Below are 18468 nucleotides of genomic sequence, written 5' to 3' on the forward strand. Positions count from 1 at the left end.
GCGTGAATGTTGAGCAGCTGAAGCTTAAACGAAACGCTGCGTCGTTCAACGTGGAAAGCTGACGGGATCTCAGGAATGGGAAATATTTTGTGCTCGCGATGGAATAGCTTCTCAATGTGAATTTTTGTACTGTTGAAGACAAATTTGACAAACTGAATTCTGAATGGGAAAGATGTGAAACCTTTTGCCGTTGATCGTTTTCTGGGCAATGAATGGGGACTATTTGGGGTGGAAAAAGTGTGAAATTGAGGAATAAGAAAAATCTCCTGGATTGCGCAACTTTTGGAATCTTAATGTTGAAGTTGGAATGGGTTGAGAAATGTGCAGGTAGTTAAGTGTGGAAAAAAAGGTGGCGCTAATGGTAGTAATAATAATCATAATAATCAGGTTTTTGGGTGTGGAATAACTTCAGCATTCTGACACTTCTTACCCGAGCCTGCGTTCGCCTGTGCCGCCTCCTCGGCTCCTCCTCCTTCAAGTGTTCCTGCTCCTCCTCAGAGCTCCTCGGACTGCTTTTGCTCTCGTCCCAAATGCACCTCCTCTCACGGCCCACCTCCAGCATCTGCCCCTCCTCCTGGAGTGTCCTCCAACTATTCTCTTCATTCCGCTTGTCCTCCTCTGTGGTCAAATACTCCTCCTCACGGCACCTCTTCTCCTCCTCGAACTTCCTCTCTTCCTCCGGCCTCAACCTCTCTTCCTCCTCGGTGCTCCGCCGTTCTCCTGCCTCTCTGCTCCTCGTCTCCCCCCGCTCCTCGCCTCGGACTTCAGGTCCTCCGTCCCGGTCGGTCTCGCACGCCTCCGCCACCTCCCGCTCCTTCTCGAGGGCGCTCCTGAGACGCTCCTCTTCCTCACGGCTCTCCTGGTTCAGACAGAGGCGGCGTCACGTTGCTAAAAAGCGGGGATCGACGGAGAAGACAGCTGTCACGGAAACCGTCGTAACGCCATACCTGCAGGAGTCTCCGCAGCGTCCCCGTCGCCTCCTCCTCCTCGTCCCTGGCCTTCCCCCGGCTGTCGTTGACCTGGAGGAGCGAGTGGCGTCAGTGCAGTTTTAGCGCCACCTTCAGGATCGTGCGGTGCAGCTTTTTGAGCCAACGGCGGTGTTGGGAATCGACTCGCGCTGAAGATATTTTGGCACCGCAACGCCACACAAAGCCCAAATCCTTTTTCTGCATCGGCGCAATGCGTCACTGGATATGGCTCAGTCTCATATAATGTGATCAATAACGGCAAAGACACGGCCCACCGAATTTACTTTGGAAGAACCAATTTGACTAGTATGAGTATTTGAATTATTGGCAGTTGTTATTTATGGTCATCATTGTTTCTAGGAAAGAAAAAAAATGTCTAAAGTCATATTTGTCACACCTTTAATGCCAAAATGTCTTTAAGGTTAGCTTTTGTGAAGATCCATCCGTCCTTTTTCCGTATCGCTTTTGTCACGCAGGCGTGCTGGCGCCTATCCCGGCCGACTCCGGGCGAGAGGCGGGTACACCCCGGACTGGTCGGCAGCCAATCGCAGGGCACGCATACACAAACAAGCGTTGGCACGGGCAATTTAGAGTCTTCAAGCAACCGACGGCGCATGCCATTTTTGTCTTTTCCATGAAAACAAACGCACGCGCGTCTTCGCGTCACTCGAGCTTTCTTTAGCGTTGTTGTCGCAATACAACAGAGGCATCTGTGATGAGGCAGCCATTTTGCATTCACACAACAGCAGACAGCAAAATAAATGCTGTTATATCTGCGATATTATAGTAATTAATGATCAAGTATACATTATTCATGCACTCACTGTCGTAGCCTCGCCACTCTGCACTATTTGCATATCGGTTGTGGGCCAATACTGGCCACTGGTGTCCTTGAGAAGTATCTGCACCATTTGCACTGTTCCAGATTATCGCACTACTAATCACTTTAAAGTGCTTACATTTCTTGAAGTCTCTGCATCATTTACACGATTGTGCCCCAAAACATTTTTCTTGGCATTACCACATGACTGGTAAACTTTTATTGCTCAGTGACCCGATCCCAAAAGTACTTTCTGTCCATTGACCGTCTGTTGTCGTACTAGAGCGGCTCCAACTACCGGAGACAAATTCCTTGTGTTTGACATACTTGGCCAATAAAGATGATTCTGATATGAATGAATATGTACGAATTTGTCAATGTGCAGCAACTATTGCATCATTCCGACTGTATGAAGACAAGCGTGTAACTGCGTTATAAATAGTAGTTGGGATCATTTATGCACTAGTATCCGCAGTTTGAAGGGCAACACGTGTCAATTGCGCAAGTGGCACCATTTTTATCAAGCCGTTTATGTCTTTCCTGTTATCCGTAAATAGCAAAGCAAGGCGGCATAAAAAAAACAAACAGGTGCGTTGTGGGATACGTGGGCGGGGCTGGGGGAGGATTTCAAAGCTCGCCACAGAGAGGCGTACCTGTTCCTGCAGGGCCCGGAAGTTGCGCGCCATGTCGTGTAGCATGTTCTGCGCTCCTCTCAGCTCCTCTTGCACCTCCTGGCGCCTCGTGGCTTCCCTCCTCACAGCCTCCCTGAGAGCCTCGGCCTCCTCTTCAGTCCTCAGCAGCTTCTCCTGCGCTTCCTCCTTCTCCTCCTCTTTGGCCCTCACGTCCGCTTCGAGGAGCACCGCCTCCTCCTCGCGCCGCCGTAACTCCTCCCGTGATTCTCGCTTCAGCCGTTCATCTTTGCGGACCTCCTCTCTTAGAATGGAGAGCTCTTCTTTGGTCCTCATCAGCTCCTCCTGAGCTGCATGCACCTCCTCCCTGACCCTTGTCACTTGATTATCCGGCCCGCCGTTCTCCGACTCGTCCCCCTCCCCCGGCACCTCCACTACGGCCTCCTTCTGCTCCTCTTCTTCAGGACTGTTTTGCTGCTGCCTCCTCCCTTCGGGATGTCTCCACTGCACCTCTCTCAGCCTCTGGACCTCCTCCTCCCGCTCCTGCAGTGCACATTTCAGCTTCTGGACCTCTTCCTCAAACTTCTCCTGTAAGCTTCTCAGTTTCATGGCCTCCTCCTTCTCCTCCTCTTGCCCTCTTGACATGCTTTTGAGCTTGTGCAACTCTTCCTCTCGCTCCTCCTCCTCTCTATTTGGCTGCTGGACCTCCTCTTCTTTTTGCTCCTGCACCTCCTCATCCAGCTCCTCCTGTATGCTCCTGAGCTTCAGGACCTCCTCCTCCCGCTCCCGCAGCACACGTTTCAGGTTCTGCAACTCTTCCTCTTGCTCCTCCTTCACTCTACTCGGCTGCTGGACCTCTTGCTCCTCCTCCTCTTTTTGTTTCTGCAGCAAGCTTTTGAGCTCCTGAACCTCCTCCTCACGGTCTTTCAACATGCTACTGAGCTTCTGGACCTCCTCCTCAAACTTTTCCTGTAAGCTTCTCAGTTTCGTGGCCTCCTCCTTCTCCTCCTCTTGCCCTCTTGACATGCTTTTGAGCTTGTGCAACTCCTCCTCCTCCTCTCTATTTGGCTGCTGGACCTCCTCCTCTTTTCGCTCCTGCACCTCCTCATCCAGCTCCTCCTGTATGCTCCTGAGCTTCAGGACCTCCTGCTCCTGCAGCACCATTCTCAGCTTGTGAGTCTCCTCCTCTCGCTTCTCCTGTATGCTCCTGAGCTTCAGGACCTCCTCCTCCTGCTCCCGCAGCACACGTTTCAGCTTCTGCAACTCTTCCTCTTGGTCCTCCTTCACTCTACTCAGCTGCTGGACCTCTTGCTCCTCCTCCTCTTTTTGTTTCTGCAGCAAGCTTCTGAGCTCCTGAACCTCCTCCTCACGGTCTTGCAGCATGCTACTGAGCTTCTGGACCTCCTCCTCAAACTTTTCCTGTAAGCTTCTCAGTTTCGTGGCCTCCTCCTTCCCCTCCTCTTGCCCTCTTGACATGCCTTTGAGCTTGCGCAACTCCTCCTCTCGCTCCTTCTCCTCCTCTCTAATTGGCTGCTGGATCTCCTCCTCTTTTCGCTCCTGCACCTCCTCATCCAGCTCCTCCTGTATGCTCCTGAGCTTCAGGACCTCCTGCTCCTGCAGCACCATTCTCAGCTTGTGAGTTTCCTCCTCTCGCTTCTCCTGTATGCTCCTGAGCTTCAGGACCTCCTCCTCCCGCTCCCGCAGCACACGTTTCAGCTTCTGCAACTCCTCCTCTCGCTCCTCCTTCACTCTACTCAGCTGCTGGACCTCTTGCTCCTCCTCCTCTTTTTGTTTCAGCAGCAAGCTTCTAAGCTCCTGGACCTCCTCCTCCCGGTCTTTCAGCATGCTACTGAGCTTCTGGACCTCCTCCACTCGCTCCTCTTTCATGCTACTTGCTTGCCGGACCTCCTCCTCCTTCTCCTCTTTTTGCTTCTCCAGCACATTTCTGAGCTTCTGGACCTCCTCCTCGTTCCGCTTCTCCTGTGCGCTTCTCAACTGCTGCTCCTCCTCCTCCTGCTCTTGCAGCATACTTTCCAGCTTCACCACCTCCTGCTCCCGCTCCTTCAGCTCGCGCGTGATCTTGGCAGCCTCCCGTTCAGCTTTTTCCCTCCATTCCTGCTCTACAGTTTTCCGGGCCTCCTCCTTGTCGCTCCTCCACTGCGCTTCTGCGAGCAGGAGCTCCAGCTCCTCCGCTCTGACCTCCTTTTCCTTCAGCTTTCGTTCGGCCTCCCGAAGCTCGCCGGTTTGCTCCTCCTGCCGGAGCACTGCCAACCTCAGGCCTTCTCCAACTCGCCGCAGCTCCTCCTCCTTCTCCCGGACTTCCCTCATGTGCGCCTCCTTAAGCTCCTCCGCCTTCTCCTTCTCCTTTTCCAGCTGCGTGATGCGAGAGTGGAGCAACTCTGTCTGCTGCTCCCTCCTCAGCTCCTCCTTTCCCTTTGCGTCCTCCTCCAGTCGCTTTTTTTCTTCTGCCACCACAGCTTTCTGCGCCTCCCTGAGCTGCTCCTCTTTCAATTCCTCCACACGCCTCTTCAGGGTCTCCCACTCCTCATTCTTTGTTGTCAACCTGTCCCTGAGTTGCTCCACCTGATCCTCCTGCTCCTTCATTTCGTTCAGTAGCACTTCCACGCGCCTCCTCAGGGTCTCCAGCTCTTCGTTCTTTATTGCCAACTCGTCCCTGAGTTGCTCCGTCTGCTCCTCCTGGTCCTTCATTTCCTTCAGTAGCACTTCCACACGCCTCCTCAGGGTCTCCAACTGCTTCGCTATGGCTTCCTCCTCCAACTTCTTCCTTTCTCCTTCTGCCACCAGCGCTTTCGTCTCCTTAGACGCGGCCTCTTCCTGCTGCTTTATTTCTTCCTGCAGGCCTTCCATGCGCCTCGTCAGGGTCGCCATCTCCTCACCCTTTGCTCTTAACTCCTTCCCGAGTTGCTCCTTCTGCTCCTTCATTTCGGCCAGTAGTCCTTCCACGCGCCTCCTCTGAGTCTCCATCTCCCCGTCTTTTGTTCCTAACTCCTTCGTCAGTTGCGCTACTTGCTCCTCCCGCTCCTTCAGTAACACTTCCATGCGCCTCCTCAGGCTCTCCAACTCTTTCATATTTTGTTCCTCCTCCAGTTGCATCATTTCTCCTTCTGCTACCAGAGCTTTCTTCTCCTTGGACGCCACCTCCTCCTGTTCCTTTATTTCCTCCTGTAGGCCTTCCACGCGCCTCCTCAGAGCGTCCACCTCCCCGTCTTTGGTTCCCAACTCCTTCCTTAGCTGCTCCTTCTCTGTCTTCCAGGCCTCCTCTTTCTCCGTCTGATGGTGCTCCTTTTTGGAGGTGATTCTGCACAGCTCCTCCCGTAGACATCGGAGTTCGCCTGGAGGAGAACAAAGATGGATTGTGACTGGCGGTGCTGGGTGATAGGACGAGTAGGGGGGGGGGGAAATAAAATAAAAAAAGTAGGGCGGAGAAAGTAGTAGTGTAGTATTGACGAGGTTTTACACAATCAGGATTTTAGGGGCCGATCACTGATGTTAACAAAACGATAACTGATCTCCAATCCGATCACACGATAGAGCAATGTGTCTATTTAAATGTATATATTTGTGCACTGTATACTGAGTATCTTCAAAAGTATTCTCTGGTCAGGTCATGTATTCTAATCAGTCAGGGCAAACCAACATTACAACATGACAGAAATAATGGGTGCTAACTTACTGTAATAACATTACTTGATTGCAATTAAATTACTTCACACACGTTTACGTACAACTAGCTTGCTAGGCTACATAATGTTTTCTTGCCTGCTTGCGAGCCGTATCGTACAAGCCCAATTCCAATGTAGTTGGGACGTTGTGTTAAACAAATAAAAACAGAATACAATATTTTGCAAATCATGTTCAACCTATATTTAATTGAATACACTACAAAGACAAGATATTTAATGTTCAAACTGATAAACCTGATTGCTTTTAGCAAATAATCATGAACTTAGAATTTGATGGCTGCAACACGTTCCCAAAAAGCGGGGACAGGCTCGTGTTTTCCACTGCGTTACGTCACCTTTTCTTTGAACAACATTCAATCAACGTTTGCGAGCTGAGGACACGAATTGTTGAAGCTTCGTAGGTGGAATTCTTGCCCATTCTCGCTCGATGTACAGCTTCAGCCGTTCAACAGTCCGCGATCTCCGATGTCGTATTTTACGCTTCATAATGCGGCACACATTTTCAATGGGAGACCGGTCGGGACTGCAGGCGGGCCAGTCTAGTACCCGCACTCTTTTACTACGAAGCCACGCTGTTGTAACACGTGCACAATGTGGTTCGGCATTGTCTTGCTGAAATAAGCAATACATGCAGTGATTTCTCCAGATTCTCTGAACCTTTTGATGATATTATTGACCGTAGATGATGAAATCCCTAAATTCCTTGCAATTGTACGTTGAGGAACATTGTCCTTAAAGTGTTGGACTATTTTCTCACACACTTGTTGACAAAGAGGTGAACCTCGCCCCATCTTTGCTTGTGAATGACTGAGCAATTCAGGGAAGTTCCTTTTCTACCCAATCATGGCACCCACCTGTTCCCAAGTTTATCAGTTTAAACATTAAATACCTGGTTTTCGTAGTGTATTCAATTAAATATAGGTTGAACATGACTTGCAAATCATTGTATTCTGTTTTTATTTCTGTTTAACACAACGTCCCAACTTCATTGAAATTCAAAGTACGTGAACATACCTCAAGCAATCCGTGAATGAAATTCTTCTCCCGAGCACCGGTGACCACCAGCACACGTTTTTCCCCATTTGGTTCTTATAATAAACACAGCGCGATCCACTGTTGTTGTCGACGCCATGGTAACGGTTGTATCCGGTTGCGTTTGAGTTTGAGAGACAAAGCCCAGTGATCGTAAAAGACGAGATGTGGTGGTATAAATCTCATCGGTATACGATTTTATACCGATAAGATTTTATTGCAGTAGTCTGACAAATTTGTCTTGACGTGGGGATTACATGTTGTCTGTCCCACACCACCGACCTGTCTTTTTTTTTTTTTTTTTTTTTTTTTTCTTTATTGGTGGTCAGATATTTACATCAAAAAACACGCGACAAGGCTAAAAATTAACTAGCTTTTGGATTCAAATATACTGTACACGACGGCGACGCGGAGTAAATGTCTTTTGCGGAGCCGCATTGATCGGATCGGCGAATGATGACATTAAAGCCGATCAGCATAAAAATGTTAATTATCGTCGCTAGCAATCAAGCCGATCAGATCGGTGTAAAGTCTAGTATTGACCACTGAGCGCCTCCTTGGCCTCCTGCAGGGTGCGCACGTTTGCGCTGAGGTGGCTGCGCTCCAGGTTGGCGTGCGACAGCTGCGTGTGTTGCTCCTCAAGCTGCTCCTGGAGGGATGCCGAGCGACTCCTGATGACAGAAAATCGAAATTTACTACATAGCAAGATAATAACAATCATAATATCGGAATTGAAATTCCATTCATCCATTCCAGCCCCCCCAAAACATCACAAATGTTTTTGCCACTTTTTAACTGCTTCACCGCCAGCCGTATTTAAAGCAGAATTCCCCATTAGAGATGTGCCCGCCATCTGATATTGATATCAGCAAAACTACCGGTATTTGCTGATATCGGAGTGCTTGTAAATGTCCGATATAAGCACTCATTCCAGACTGGGCTCCAGAACTTCTATCCAGCACGCAGTGCCCACATGGTCAGCTGCCGCTGTTTTGGCTCGTTACAATTACAAATGTTGTGACCATGGGTCTTCTCTTTTTTTTTTTTTTTTAATTAGTTATTATATTCAATTGTAGAATATACTTGCGTTTAAGTTAAACATAGTGGTTATTCAAAACAAAAAGTTTGTTTCTAGCTTTTTCTGTTCTTTAATGATCGGTAGTAGAAGTTGGCTTGCTTTCACCAAAAACACCGCTTTCTGACTGAAACGGGGAGAAAAGGATCTTTTTGTGAAGACAAACATGTCAACTAGAAGAGTGACTTTGATGCTAATATTTTTGGCTTTTGTGACACCTAAAACTATAAAACAACAAAAACACGACTCAGAAAGAGTTTTGATGACAAAATAATAATAATAATAATAATAATAATTCAATTCCAAATAAACAACTAAAAAACACATCGTGAGCAACGCTGACTCGGCGCACGGCTCGAGTTGGGCATCAGTGGCTTTTTTCCATGCCGTTCCCCATTCACCCAATCATCAGAGTCATTTATCTCATCTCACGATGGCGACACATACTCTGTTTTCATAGTCAATCTGAAATTATCTTGATCTGAGCTCAAATTCAAAGTGATGTGATGCAATGTCGCCATCTGCTGGCATCCGTTAGTCATTACAGTAGTTTACACAGCTGAATTTCAGCTGGGCGAGACCTTCTTCCACGTCTGCTGTGAAAACATCAACTTGACGAATATACATGTCGGTGGCAGTGAACAATTGGCTTGTTAAATGCAAAGATAAAAACACACTAAAAGAGAATATCAAGAAATACAATGGTTTTATGAAGCGCTATTGGGCCAATAGAAGCTCGGATGACCGAGCTTCTCACTCTCTCTCTAAGGGAGAGCCCGGACACCCTGCGGAGGAAACTCATTTCGGCCGCTCGTATCCGGGATCTCGTTCTTTGGGTCACGACCCGCAGCACGTGACCATAGGTGAGGGGAGGAACGTAGATCGACCGGTAAATCGAGAGCTTCGCCTTTCGGCTTAGCTCCTTCTTTACCACAACGGACCGATACAAAGTCCGCATCGCCGCGGACGCCGCTCCGATCCGCCTGTCGATCTCCCGTTCCGTTCTTCCCTCACTCGTGAACGAGACCCCGAGATACTTGAACTCCTCCATTTGGGGCAGGATCTCATCCCCGACCCGGAGAGGGCACGCCGCCCTTTTCCGACCGAGGACCACGGTCTCAGATTCGGAGGTGCCGATTCTCATCCCGGCCGCTTCACACTCGGCTGCGAACCGCTCCAGTGAGAGTTGGAGAGCACGGCTTGATGAACCCAGCGGAACCACATCATCTGCAAAAAGCAGAGATGCAATACCGAGGCCACCAAACCCGACCCCCTCTACGGTTCGGTTGCGCCTAGAAATTCTGTCCATAAAAGTTATGAACAGAATCAGTGCTAAAGGGCAACCCCAGAGATAGGAGAGCCCGCCTCAAGAGAACCCAGACTCTGCTTCCCCATGGGAAGGCGTGTCCGTGGCATTGCGGAGGTCTTCGAAGTATTCTCCCCACCGACTCACAAAGTCCAAAGTCGAGGTCAGCAGCGCCCCGTGCCCACTATACACAGTGTTGATGGGGCACTGCTTCCCCCTCCCGAGACGCCGGACGGTGGGCCAGAATTTCCTCGAAGCCGTCCGGAAGTCTTTCTCCGTGGCCTCGCCGAACTCCTCCCGTGCCCGAGTTTTTGCTTCAGCGACCACCAAAGCTGCATTCCGGCATTACAGTACTCCATCTTTTCCCAACTCAAGGCGAGCTGCGGCGAATCTGAAGTTTTGCCCCGCGACACGAAGCAAATCGCCGACGACTCGGTCAAAAAACTGGTCGGTTGGGGCTCTCTTCAAAATAACTGGAGGGCTAAGGCCTGACACCCTCCCTCCCACCCCCTCTTACCGGAGCTCCTGCGCCTCCTGCTGGTGGAGCTCCCGCTGTCTGTGCATCGCGTCCTGCGCCTCGCGCAGCCTCCCGCTCTCTCGCCGCTGCTCCTCGTGCACACGTTCTATCCTGGCCATCTCCTCGGACGCCAGCTGCAGCTGCTCCTGCGCCTCCTTCAGCTCCTGTAGCACCGAGGCATGCTGGGAGGAGCGCTGAGGGGACACGACACACTTCTTGACAGCCGGACAGAGAGGAGGCGCTATGGAGTACTTTTTAGAAGTTGAATGGGTTTAAAGCGTGTGGGAGGGGTACACCAATGTTTAAAATAATAATAATAATAATAATAATTATGGCCTTTTGCTACAGTAATTCAAGAATGTTTTTGTTTACTTTTATTTGTGTTTAAAATCACTATGTATTTTTATGTTTATTTTATATTGCTTATGTTTTACTTCTTATTATTTCATGCTTTCTTTAGTATTATTTAGCCTTTAATTGTAAAGCCTAGTTTATCGTGGGAATCGTTGGGATTCAGTTGCGACCGTACCTTAAGTAGGGAGTCTCTGACGGCCGCCGCTTCTTCTTCTGCTCTCACCCTGGCCAGCTCTTCTCGCTCCAACGCCCCCTGCGGGACAACGCCTGTCAATGCGGGCGGCGGACATGAAGAACGTCGCTGGGGTGGAGGTCACCTTCACATCTCGGACGACGCGTTCTCTTTGCAGCAGCTCGGCGTCAAAACTACAACAACAAGTCACATGACCACTCAACAACCAATCACTCGGCGGTCCACTGTCGTGCACCGCCCTCATACCTCTTCTGCAGCTCCTCCTTGCTCTTCTGCACCTCCTCCAGTTCTTCTTGCAATTCCTCCTCTCTCTTCTGGAACTCCTCTTGGTTCATCTGTAGCTCCTGCTCCCTTTCATCTAGCATTTCCTCTCCTTGATCTGCCTCCTCTTCAGTCTTTTGCAACCCCTCTTCTCTCTTCTGCACCTCCTCCCATTTCTCCTGTAGCTCCTGCTCCCTTTTTAGGACCTCCTTCTCTCTTTTGTCTAGTACTTCCTGTCCTTTATGCGCCTCCTCTCTCTTGTGTAGCTCCTGCTGTCGTTTGTGCACATCCTCCTCTCTGGTCTGTAGTTCCTCTTGCCTCTTCTGAACCTCCTGCTCTCTCTCCTGCAGCTCCTCCTTACCTTTGTGTAGCGCCGCCTCCTTGGCTAGCACCTCTTCCTCTCTCTTGTCTACCTCGTCCTCTCGCTCCAGTAGCTCCTCCTCGTGTTTCCGCAACTCCCCAGCTCTCCTGTGAAGCGCCGCCTCCTTGCCCGGCACCTCCTCTTCCTCCCACCGCAGCGCCTCCTTTATCTTTTGGAGCTCGGCCTCCTTGCTGCGAAGCTCCGCTTCTCCCTTACAGAGCTCCTCCTCCCTCATGCGTAGCTCCGCCTCCACCAGCTGTTGCTGCCTGCAGTAACAGCTGGTCAAACAGCATTCAAAATGTTGACCGCGTCAATCGCAATGGTCTGAAGTAAAGCCAATGTTCTAGATCGGTGTTAGCACCCTTTTTGGAAACTTTTGGAAAGTTACTTCTTGGCTACTGCTTGTTGCCAAGGGCTTCCACTTTGATGCAGTCACACACAAATCATCTCATCGTCGTTCAATATCTCGTCTCCGTGAATACACACCGACAATACTGACCTTTGACCAACCCCGATAAAACTTATTGGCGCTTCATCCGCACGTATTACATTTTTTTTGCAGTTTTGGAGAAAAAATAAAATAAAAAATTCCCAACGCGATTATAATGGGCGCTATTGGCGGTGCGACGTGGTCCCCACCCCCATGAATAGCAAAGGTTCACTCCTTTTACATTTTATTATTTAATCGTAATGAATTAAACAATAAAAATCAAGTATAAAATGATTTTATATGGAGTATAATATATATATATATATATATATATATATATATATATATATATAATTATTTATTTATTTTATGATGTACAGGAAGTAAATTAACCATTTATTCTTTAAATGTTTGGAGGACCAAAACTGCCAAAATTAAATTCATAATTACGTCATGAATTATTTCGAAATTTGTGATTTCAATATGTAAGGTATTGAATTATTTATTCAATACTTCAACATTTGCAAAATAGTTCATTTAAACAGCAAAACAAGTCACTCATTTATCATGTTTGTCAATTCAACGAGAAGCGCTTATTTAATGTATATATGTGATATATCCTATATGTATGCATGTATGCAGCTTGCGTTACGTATCCAAAGTAGAAAAACATGATTGACAGCTGCAAACCTGCCGGCGGTGCGCGCGTCTTGTTGTTTGTGCAGTTTGCTGGTGTCATCCTGCAGTTGCTCCGCCCTCTGAAAAACAGCAGCATGGCTTATTCTGTGACCTCTGACCCCCGCTCTGACACGCACGGCTGACTGACCTGCATTTCCTGCTGTCTCCATTGCACGGCGCTCTCCGTCTGCGAGAGAACCGACAGCAGGGAAGACGAGTCCCGACCGAGGACGGACTGCAACGGGGCGCTCGCCTTCAACACGCCGCACTGATGAAAAAAAAGAGATGGAGTTGTTCACAAATAACAAAACGGGACGTCACGTAGTTGTTGACCAATTGCCGTGGAAAGAGAAGGCGAGCGTAATCACCAGCTTGCCGACAGCCTGAGCCACAACCTCCAGCGAGCCCTCGCTGTCCCGCATCCTGAAAGACACAAACAATAAAAGACAACGTCAGGAAAGAAAGGGATTTTCATCAAGTGCATCCAAGCCACAAGTCTCACAAACGGGACGCAGTGGGGCCGGCCTCTTCCGCTCGGTTAAGCAGTGGCCCTTTTGAATCCCCCCGATGACTAGGGCTCCCTGAAACCCTTTCAAAAGCCAACAGTCTCAAACCAGTTTGAAACCGGACAGTGATTTTCAACTGCAGCGGCAAATTGTGCAGTCGTCAAAGCCATCTTGTTTTCAAGAGTAAAGTCTCTTTTCTCACTCAACAGCACTTGGAAACAGTAATCCATGCCTTTGCTTTATTTTGGAGTCAGCCAGTCCTCCCTCAAAATGCTGCCGCTCGCCTCCTAACTGGAGCATGTAGGAGGGAGCACATAACGCCAATTCTGGCCCCCCCTTTACTGGCTTCCTCTGCATTTTAATCTTGAAAAATGGTCTGGCCCCACCTCACCCCTCTGAGCTGCTCCACCGCTACACTCCTACCACGGTGCGTACCGGGGACTGACCGGTGGCTCAGACGGGGAAATCGAGCTTTTTCTGTTGCCGGTCCGTCTCTCTGGAATAACCTACCCCTGAACGTCAGGCTAGCCCCCCCCCCCCCCCCCCCCCCCCGCCCCTTCACTGTCCATTCTTTGGCTTTTAACTCAGCGTGAGAACCTGCACTGTTTTAGTGTTTTAAATGCGGCATTATTATTTCTGGTTTTGATTGTCCTGGGTTTCACAGTGTTTTATGTTTGAGTTTTGCATAATGTACAGCACCAAGTGTGTGGCTAAGGTTGTTTTTAAAGCGCACTGTAAAGAGATTTGAATCGACTTCGTGTACTGCAGGGCCTTTGTTGTCACTGAACAAGACTATACGAGTCGAGTTTCTTGATTTTTCTTTCCCAGAAGAAAGCTCACCTGTCCTCTGGCTCGGCCTCCAGCATTTCTCCCACAGTGAAGGTCCCGAGACTGGAGGAGGAGGGGGGGGCCACCAAGGAGGAGGCGAGGGACGAAGGCGGCGGCCGGTACATTTTGATGAGGTCCAAAGAGGCCGAGTCGCAGCTGGACTGAAGGAATAAGCGCACGCGGCACAACTCCTCCCTCATCTCCAACAGATCCCTAAACACACACACACTTACAGCACACGTGAGCATCCACGATTGTGTGCACGGCGTGCACGATAGCGTACCTGTCTGCGGCGGTCCTGACGGCGCGACAATGTTGTCTGAGCGACATTATGCGCCTCCACACGCACCACAGCTGATCCTGATGCTGCGCCATCTCACTTGACGCACACTACGCACGCGCACACACATTTACAACACAAACCGTGCGCACACGCAAGGTCGCGGCGCTCACCTCTCGCTCTTTCTGCCAACGGGACGCTCGCCGCTCCGCCTCCTCCAGAGCTCTTTTCAAATCGGACGTCAGCTTGCGGACGTCATCTCTCAGGATGTCGCTGGCCTGCTCCGATTGGCTGAGCTGCAGGCGCAGGACGGAGGCGGTCTGGGCCAGGCCCGCTGCCCTGACGCGCGCAAACAAAATACAAAAGGCACTTTGAGGCGCGCACATACACGCGCGACATGACGCTCGTGCACGCAAGCCCACGCGCACCTTTGTTGTTCCTCCTCCAGGCTGATGAGGGCGCTCTCCAACGACTCAGAAGTGTCCCTTCTCATACTCATCTACAAAACACACAACCAATCCGGACTTTCCATTGTACTACACGAAGACTATGTTCACACTGCAGGTCCCTTCCAATTTTTTGGCCCAATGTGACATGTATCGGATTTTTTCATGTCATAGTGAACGCAACAATTCCATTTTTTTCTTATCCGACCGGGCCTCTTTCGTGCGTGGAGACAAATCAGCCAGTATGGACGTGCAAGTGTCGCTCATCAGACCCATACATCACCAAAAGGTGATAAACGTCACAATTGTTCGACAAAACAAATGTGCCCCAAAAGCAACGGCAGAGGAAAGAGCAGAAAACAGTCAGTGGCGAAAAGAAGAGGTTTTAAACTGATAAATAGAAGAAAAAGTTCCCCAAATCCTTGAAATTGCCACAAATGTGACGCGAGGGCGGGGCCAGATCTACTTCCATCAACACAGCCCTCGTGTTTTCACGGACATATTTGATTTTGTAATGCGAACAATTATTAAAAAATATCGGATTGAACAAAAAAATCCAAGTTGGGCCTCATGCCCTGCAGTGTGAACGTAGCCTAAATGATCTTTCTTGCACTGAACGTTTTTGGTCTGTCTTTTATTTTGCTGTACTTTTTCATTCATTGGCAGTCCTTCTTGTTAACGTGGATATTTGAATCTTTTGCTCTTTGTTTTTAAATACCTTTTAATCATGTAAAGCAAATCGAGTTAGCCTCTGTATAAATCAAACTTACTACGACACTGCGCTAGTCATAATTGTACTGAGTATGACATTGTAGTAGTAGTAGTAGTAGTTACAGATAGACAGTTGAAACCATAAGTTTACAAACACTATCTAAAAAGACATATGCTGGACCCACCCGTCACGGATAAAACCTTTCCTGTTTTAAATCAATCAGGATTATCAAAATGATAAATGTCAGAATAATGAGAGAAGGATTTTGGTCGACAGTTTTTTCACGACTTTCTTCGAAGTCATGAGATTTTGGTAGCATTGCCTGAAACATTTTGGATGTCCTTCTTCCACAAGCTTCTGGCAATAGTTGGCAGGAATTTTAAACCCATTCCTCTGGACAGAACTATTGTAACTGAGCCAAGTTTGCACACCGCCTTGCTCGCACATGCCTTTTCGGGTCTCCCCAAACATTTTCAATAGGATTCAGATCAGGGCTTTGTGATCAGGGTCACTCCAAAACCTCGAGTGTGTTATCCTTAAGCCACTTTGCAAGCAGTTTGGCACTATGCTTCAGGTCATTGTCCATTTAGAAGACCCGTTTGCGCCCAAGCTTGAACTTCCTGGCTGAAGTCTTAAGATGTTGCTTCAGTTTTTCCACATCATGTTCTTTCTTCGTGATGCCATCTATTTTGTCGAGCGCACTAGTCCTTCCTGTATCAAAGCAACCCCTCAACACGACGCTGTCCCCATATTTCAAAGTTGCGATGGTGTTCTCAGGCTCGCAAGCGTCCCTCTTTTTCCTCCAAACATAACGATGCTCATTATGGGCCAAAAGTTCAATTTTAGTTTGGTCAGACCACAGGACATCTCCAAAAGTCCCTTTGCAAACCGTAATCTGACCGTTTGATGTTTCTTTTGGAGTAATGGCTTCTTCCTGGCAGACTGGCCTTTCAGCCCACGTCGGTACAGTACTCGTTTCATAATGACATATTCTTCCCACCAGTTTCAGCCTGCATCTTCACATGGTCTTTTTGCAGTTCTTATTGGGTTGCTGTGCTGTGGTCCCAAACGTGCACATCTCCTTCATGAGCACTATGATGGCTAGACATTCCCGTGGTGTTTATACTTGCGTATAATTGTTTGAACAGATGAATGTGGCGCCTTCAGGCACCTGGAAATTGCACCCAAGGATGACTTTTGCATGCCCACAATTCTCTTTCCAATATCTTGGCTGAAAGATATGAAAGAACTAGATATGAAATATGATATGAGAAATAAGATGTGAAAGAACTTAAGACAAAGCAGCAGTGTGTTTCAGGTGTGCCCAGTTCAACTACATCTACAGGGGTGTCTCTAATTAATTCAAATACCAATAAACCTAGCAGAAGCTTCCACAGAACTCACATCATCATCTGGGTTTTCCCAAATTGTTTAAAGGCAGAGTAAACTTACCGTACGTACATTTTGCCGAAGGTCATGAAAAATGACCTTAAAAATGTCAACTCTGTTATTACTCAGGTATTTAGCAAATAGAAATAATTTTGGGAAACCTAATTGACCTAAAACAGGAAAAGTTTAGTCTGACTTCATGTCACTGAGAAAAAATAAGTGTGCGTGTCTTTTGATATAGCGTGTGTAAACGTCTGGTTTAACTGTATATGATCGTGCCATAGTAGTTTTAAATATATATGTGCATATAATATTGTATATATATATATACGTATTCACCTGTGTGTTTATCAGCTGGCCGTGTTCTGACTTCAGTTGAAACTCCAAACTTTGACATCGCTCCCTGTACTCCATCACCTGCACGTTAACAGCGTTAGCAGTCGCACGCACGCACGCACGCACGCACGCACGTCTGCGTGTGTTGACCTTGTTCTGTAGCCGGTGTACAAGTAGCGCCTGTCGGGCCTCCCTTTCCCGGGCTTCCCTGTTGCGCCTCCTCATCTCGCACTGCTCCTCCTCCGCACGGTGGCTGTGGCTGAGCGAGGGAGACACTGGCTGCTCTAGCTGGAGAGAGAAAAGGAGTGGGTGTAAGGGGAAGAGAGAGAACTAGATAGAAAGATAACTAGAGAGAGAATTAGGGGAGACAGTGAGAGAGAGTAAGAAACACAGGAGCTGGAGAAAGAGAGATAATTACGAGTAGATAGCAACTGAGTTACAGAGAGACAGTTAGGAAGGGTGAGAGTTGGGGGCGAGAGAAAAAAAGGGTGAGAGATAGTGAGTGGGTTAGAGAGAGTTGGGAAGATATAGTAAGATAGAGAGATATACAGAGTTAGGAGAAAGAAAGAGGGCGAGAAAGTTGGAGAGAGAGAGAGAAAAAGTTAGAGAGCAAGAGAAAGAGTTAGGGAGATCGAGTAAGATAGATATGTACACCATTATGGGAGAAAGAGAGACGGCGAGAGAGTTTGAGACAATGATAAAGTTCTTCGCGAGAGAGAGAGAGAGAGAGAGCTGCGGAGACGTTTTGGCGCCTCGCTCACCCTCTCACGTAGCGCCCTGGCCCTGGACGCCAGCTCCTCCCGCTCGGCGCGACTCTCGGCCAGCTCCTCCTGCAGCAGGCGCACTTCCTCCCGGAGCTCCGCCCTCTCCCGCTGCCAGCCAATCAGCAGCCTGGAGTCCATGCCGGCCGCTAGCTGAAAAGCGCCCGTGTTTGCTGTTGTCACGTTGCGCGTTTCAATCGCAAACGCGGCGCATCGTAAAAGTACAATGATGCCTTGACATACGAACTTCATGTGCTGTGTGGTCGCGCTCGTATCTCAAAACACCCCCCCCCCCACACATTGAAGTGAACGAAACGCAAATCATCTGTTGCAGCGCCTCCGAAAAAGTCGGGTTCGAACATTAGCCCTTTTCAAATCGGCAAAATTCGGTTTCTTTCAAAAATATTTTTAAACATAGTAACACATTACAATATAAGCCTGAGATAGATAACGACATCAAACAAACACAATACAGGAAATAAAGAACAAAACAAAAATTGCCACAATGCATAAAACAAACAATCTGCAGAACACACCCACACAAAGGTGGCAGCACAACAATTGCATTTTGCAAATGTCTCAAAACCCAGGATGTCCATGTTATTCTTACTGAGTCCAGACCTTAACATTTATTAATCATACATAAATGTTTTGCCAGATACTTCACTCACTGCGTTGCTTACAGTATATACTGCATACATTTAAGGCCTGAATCTAAAGATAAATTCATCTGTTTATGCTTTTCTGCTCTGAAAGCAATGTTAATTAATGACGGCCACACATTGTGAATTTCGCAGGCCAGCGGTGGGGGTCTGAAGCGCACTCGCATTTTCGCTCGTATCTCAAGACAAAAAAAACTAAATAGGCCAAGCGACAGCTCGT

At 48.4% G+C, this 18468-nt stretch overlaps 1 protein-coding gene across 7 annotated transcripts in view; it reads right to left on the minus strand.

The window, feature by feature from the left end:
• Positions 1-18468, minus strand: part of LOC133395373 (trichohyalin-like) — a 29267-nt gene that overhangs the window by 8977 nt on the left and 1822 nt on the right. For 4 of the 7 annotated variants that reach the window (XM_061664183.1, XM_061664179.1, XM_061664178.1 and 1 more), the window contains exons 3-20: positions 17587-17739; positions 16976-17113; positions 16829-16906; positions 14371-14441; positions 14116-14281; positions 13946-14052; positions 13675-13875; positions 12697-12751; positions 12477-12596; positions 12341-12408; positions 10845-11498; positions 10723-10771; positions 10581-10658; positions 10052-10245; positions 7697-7824; positions 2442-5770; positions 948-1019; positions 431-859 (exon numbers count right to left, since the gene is read on the minus strand). In XM_061664183.1, the coding sequence (XP_061520167.1) occupies positions 431-859; positions 948-1019; positions 2442-5770; positions 7697-7824; positions 10052-10245; positions 10581-10658; positions 10723-10771; positions 10845-11498; positions 12341-12408; positions 12477-12596; positions 12697-12751; positions 13675-13875; positions 13946-14052; positions 14116-14281; positions 14371-14441; positions 16829-16906; positions 16976-17113; positions 17587-17727 (6078 nt within the window). In that variant the 5' untranslated portion in view covers positions 17728-17739. Of the gene's footprint in view, positions 1-430; positions 860-947; positions 1020-2441; positions 5771-7696; positions 7825-10051; positions 10246-10580; positions 10659-10722; positions 10772-10844; positions 11499-12340; positions 12409-12476; positions 12597-12696; positions 12752-13674; positions 13891-13945; positions 14053-14115; positions 14282-14370; positions 14442-16828; positions 16907-16975; positions 17114-17586; positions 17760-18468 lie in introns of those variants that run through there. The other 3 variants (XM_061664184.1, XM_061664182.1, XM_061664185.1) reach the window with 3 other exon arrangements.

The sequence above is a fragment of the Phycodurus eques genome, chromosome 20 (assembly GCF_024500275.1).
Source record: "Phycodurus eques isolate BA_2022a chromosome 20, UOR_Pequ_1.1, whole genome shotgun sequence".
Lineage (NCBI taxonomy): Eukaryota > Metazoa > Chordata > Actinopteri > Syngnathiformes > Syngnathidae > Phycodurus > Phycodurus eques.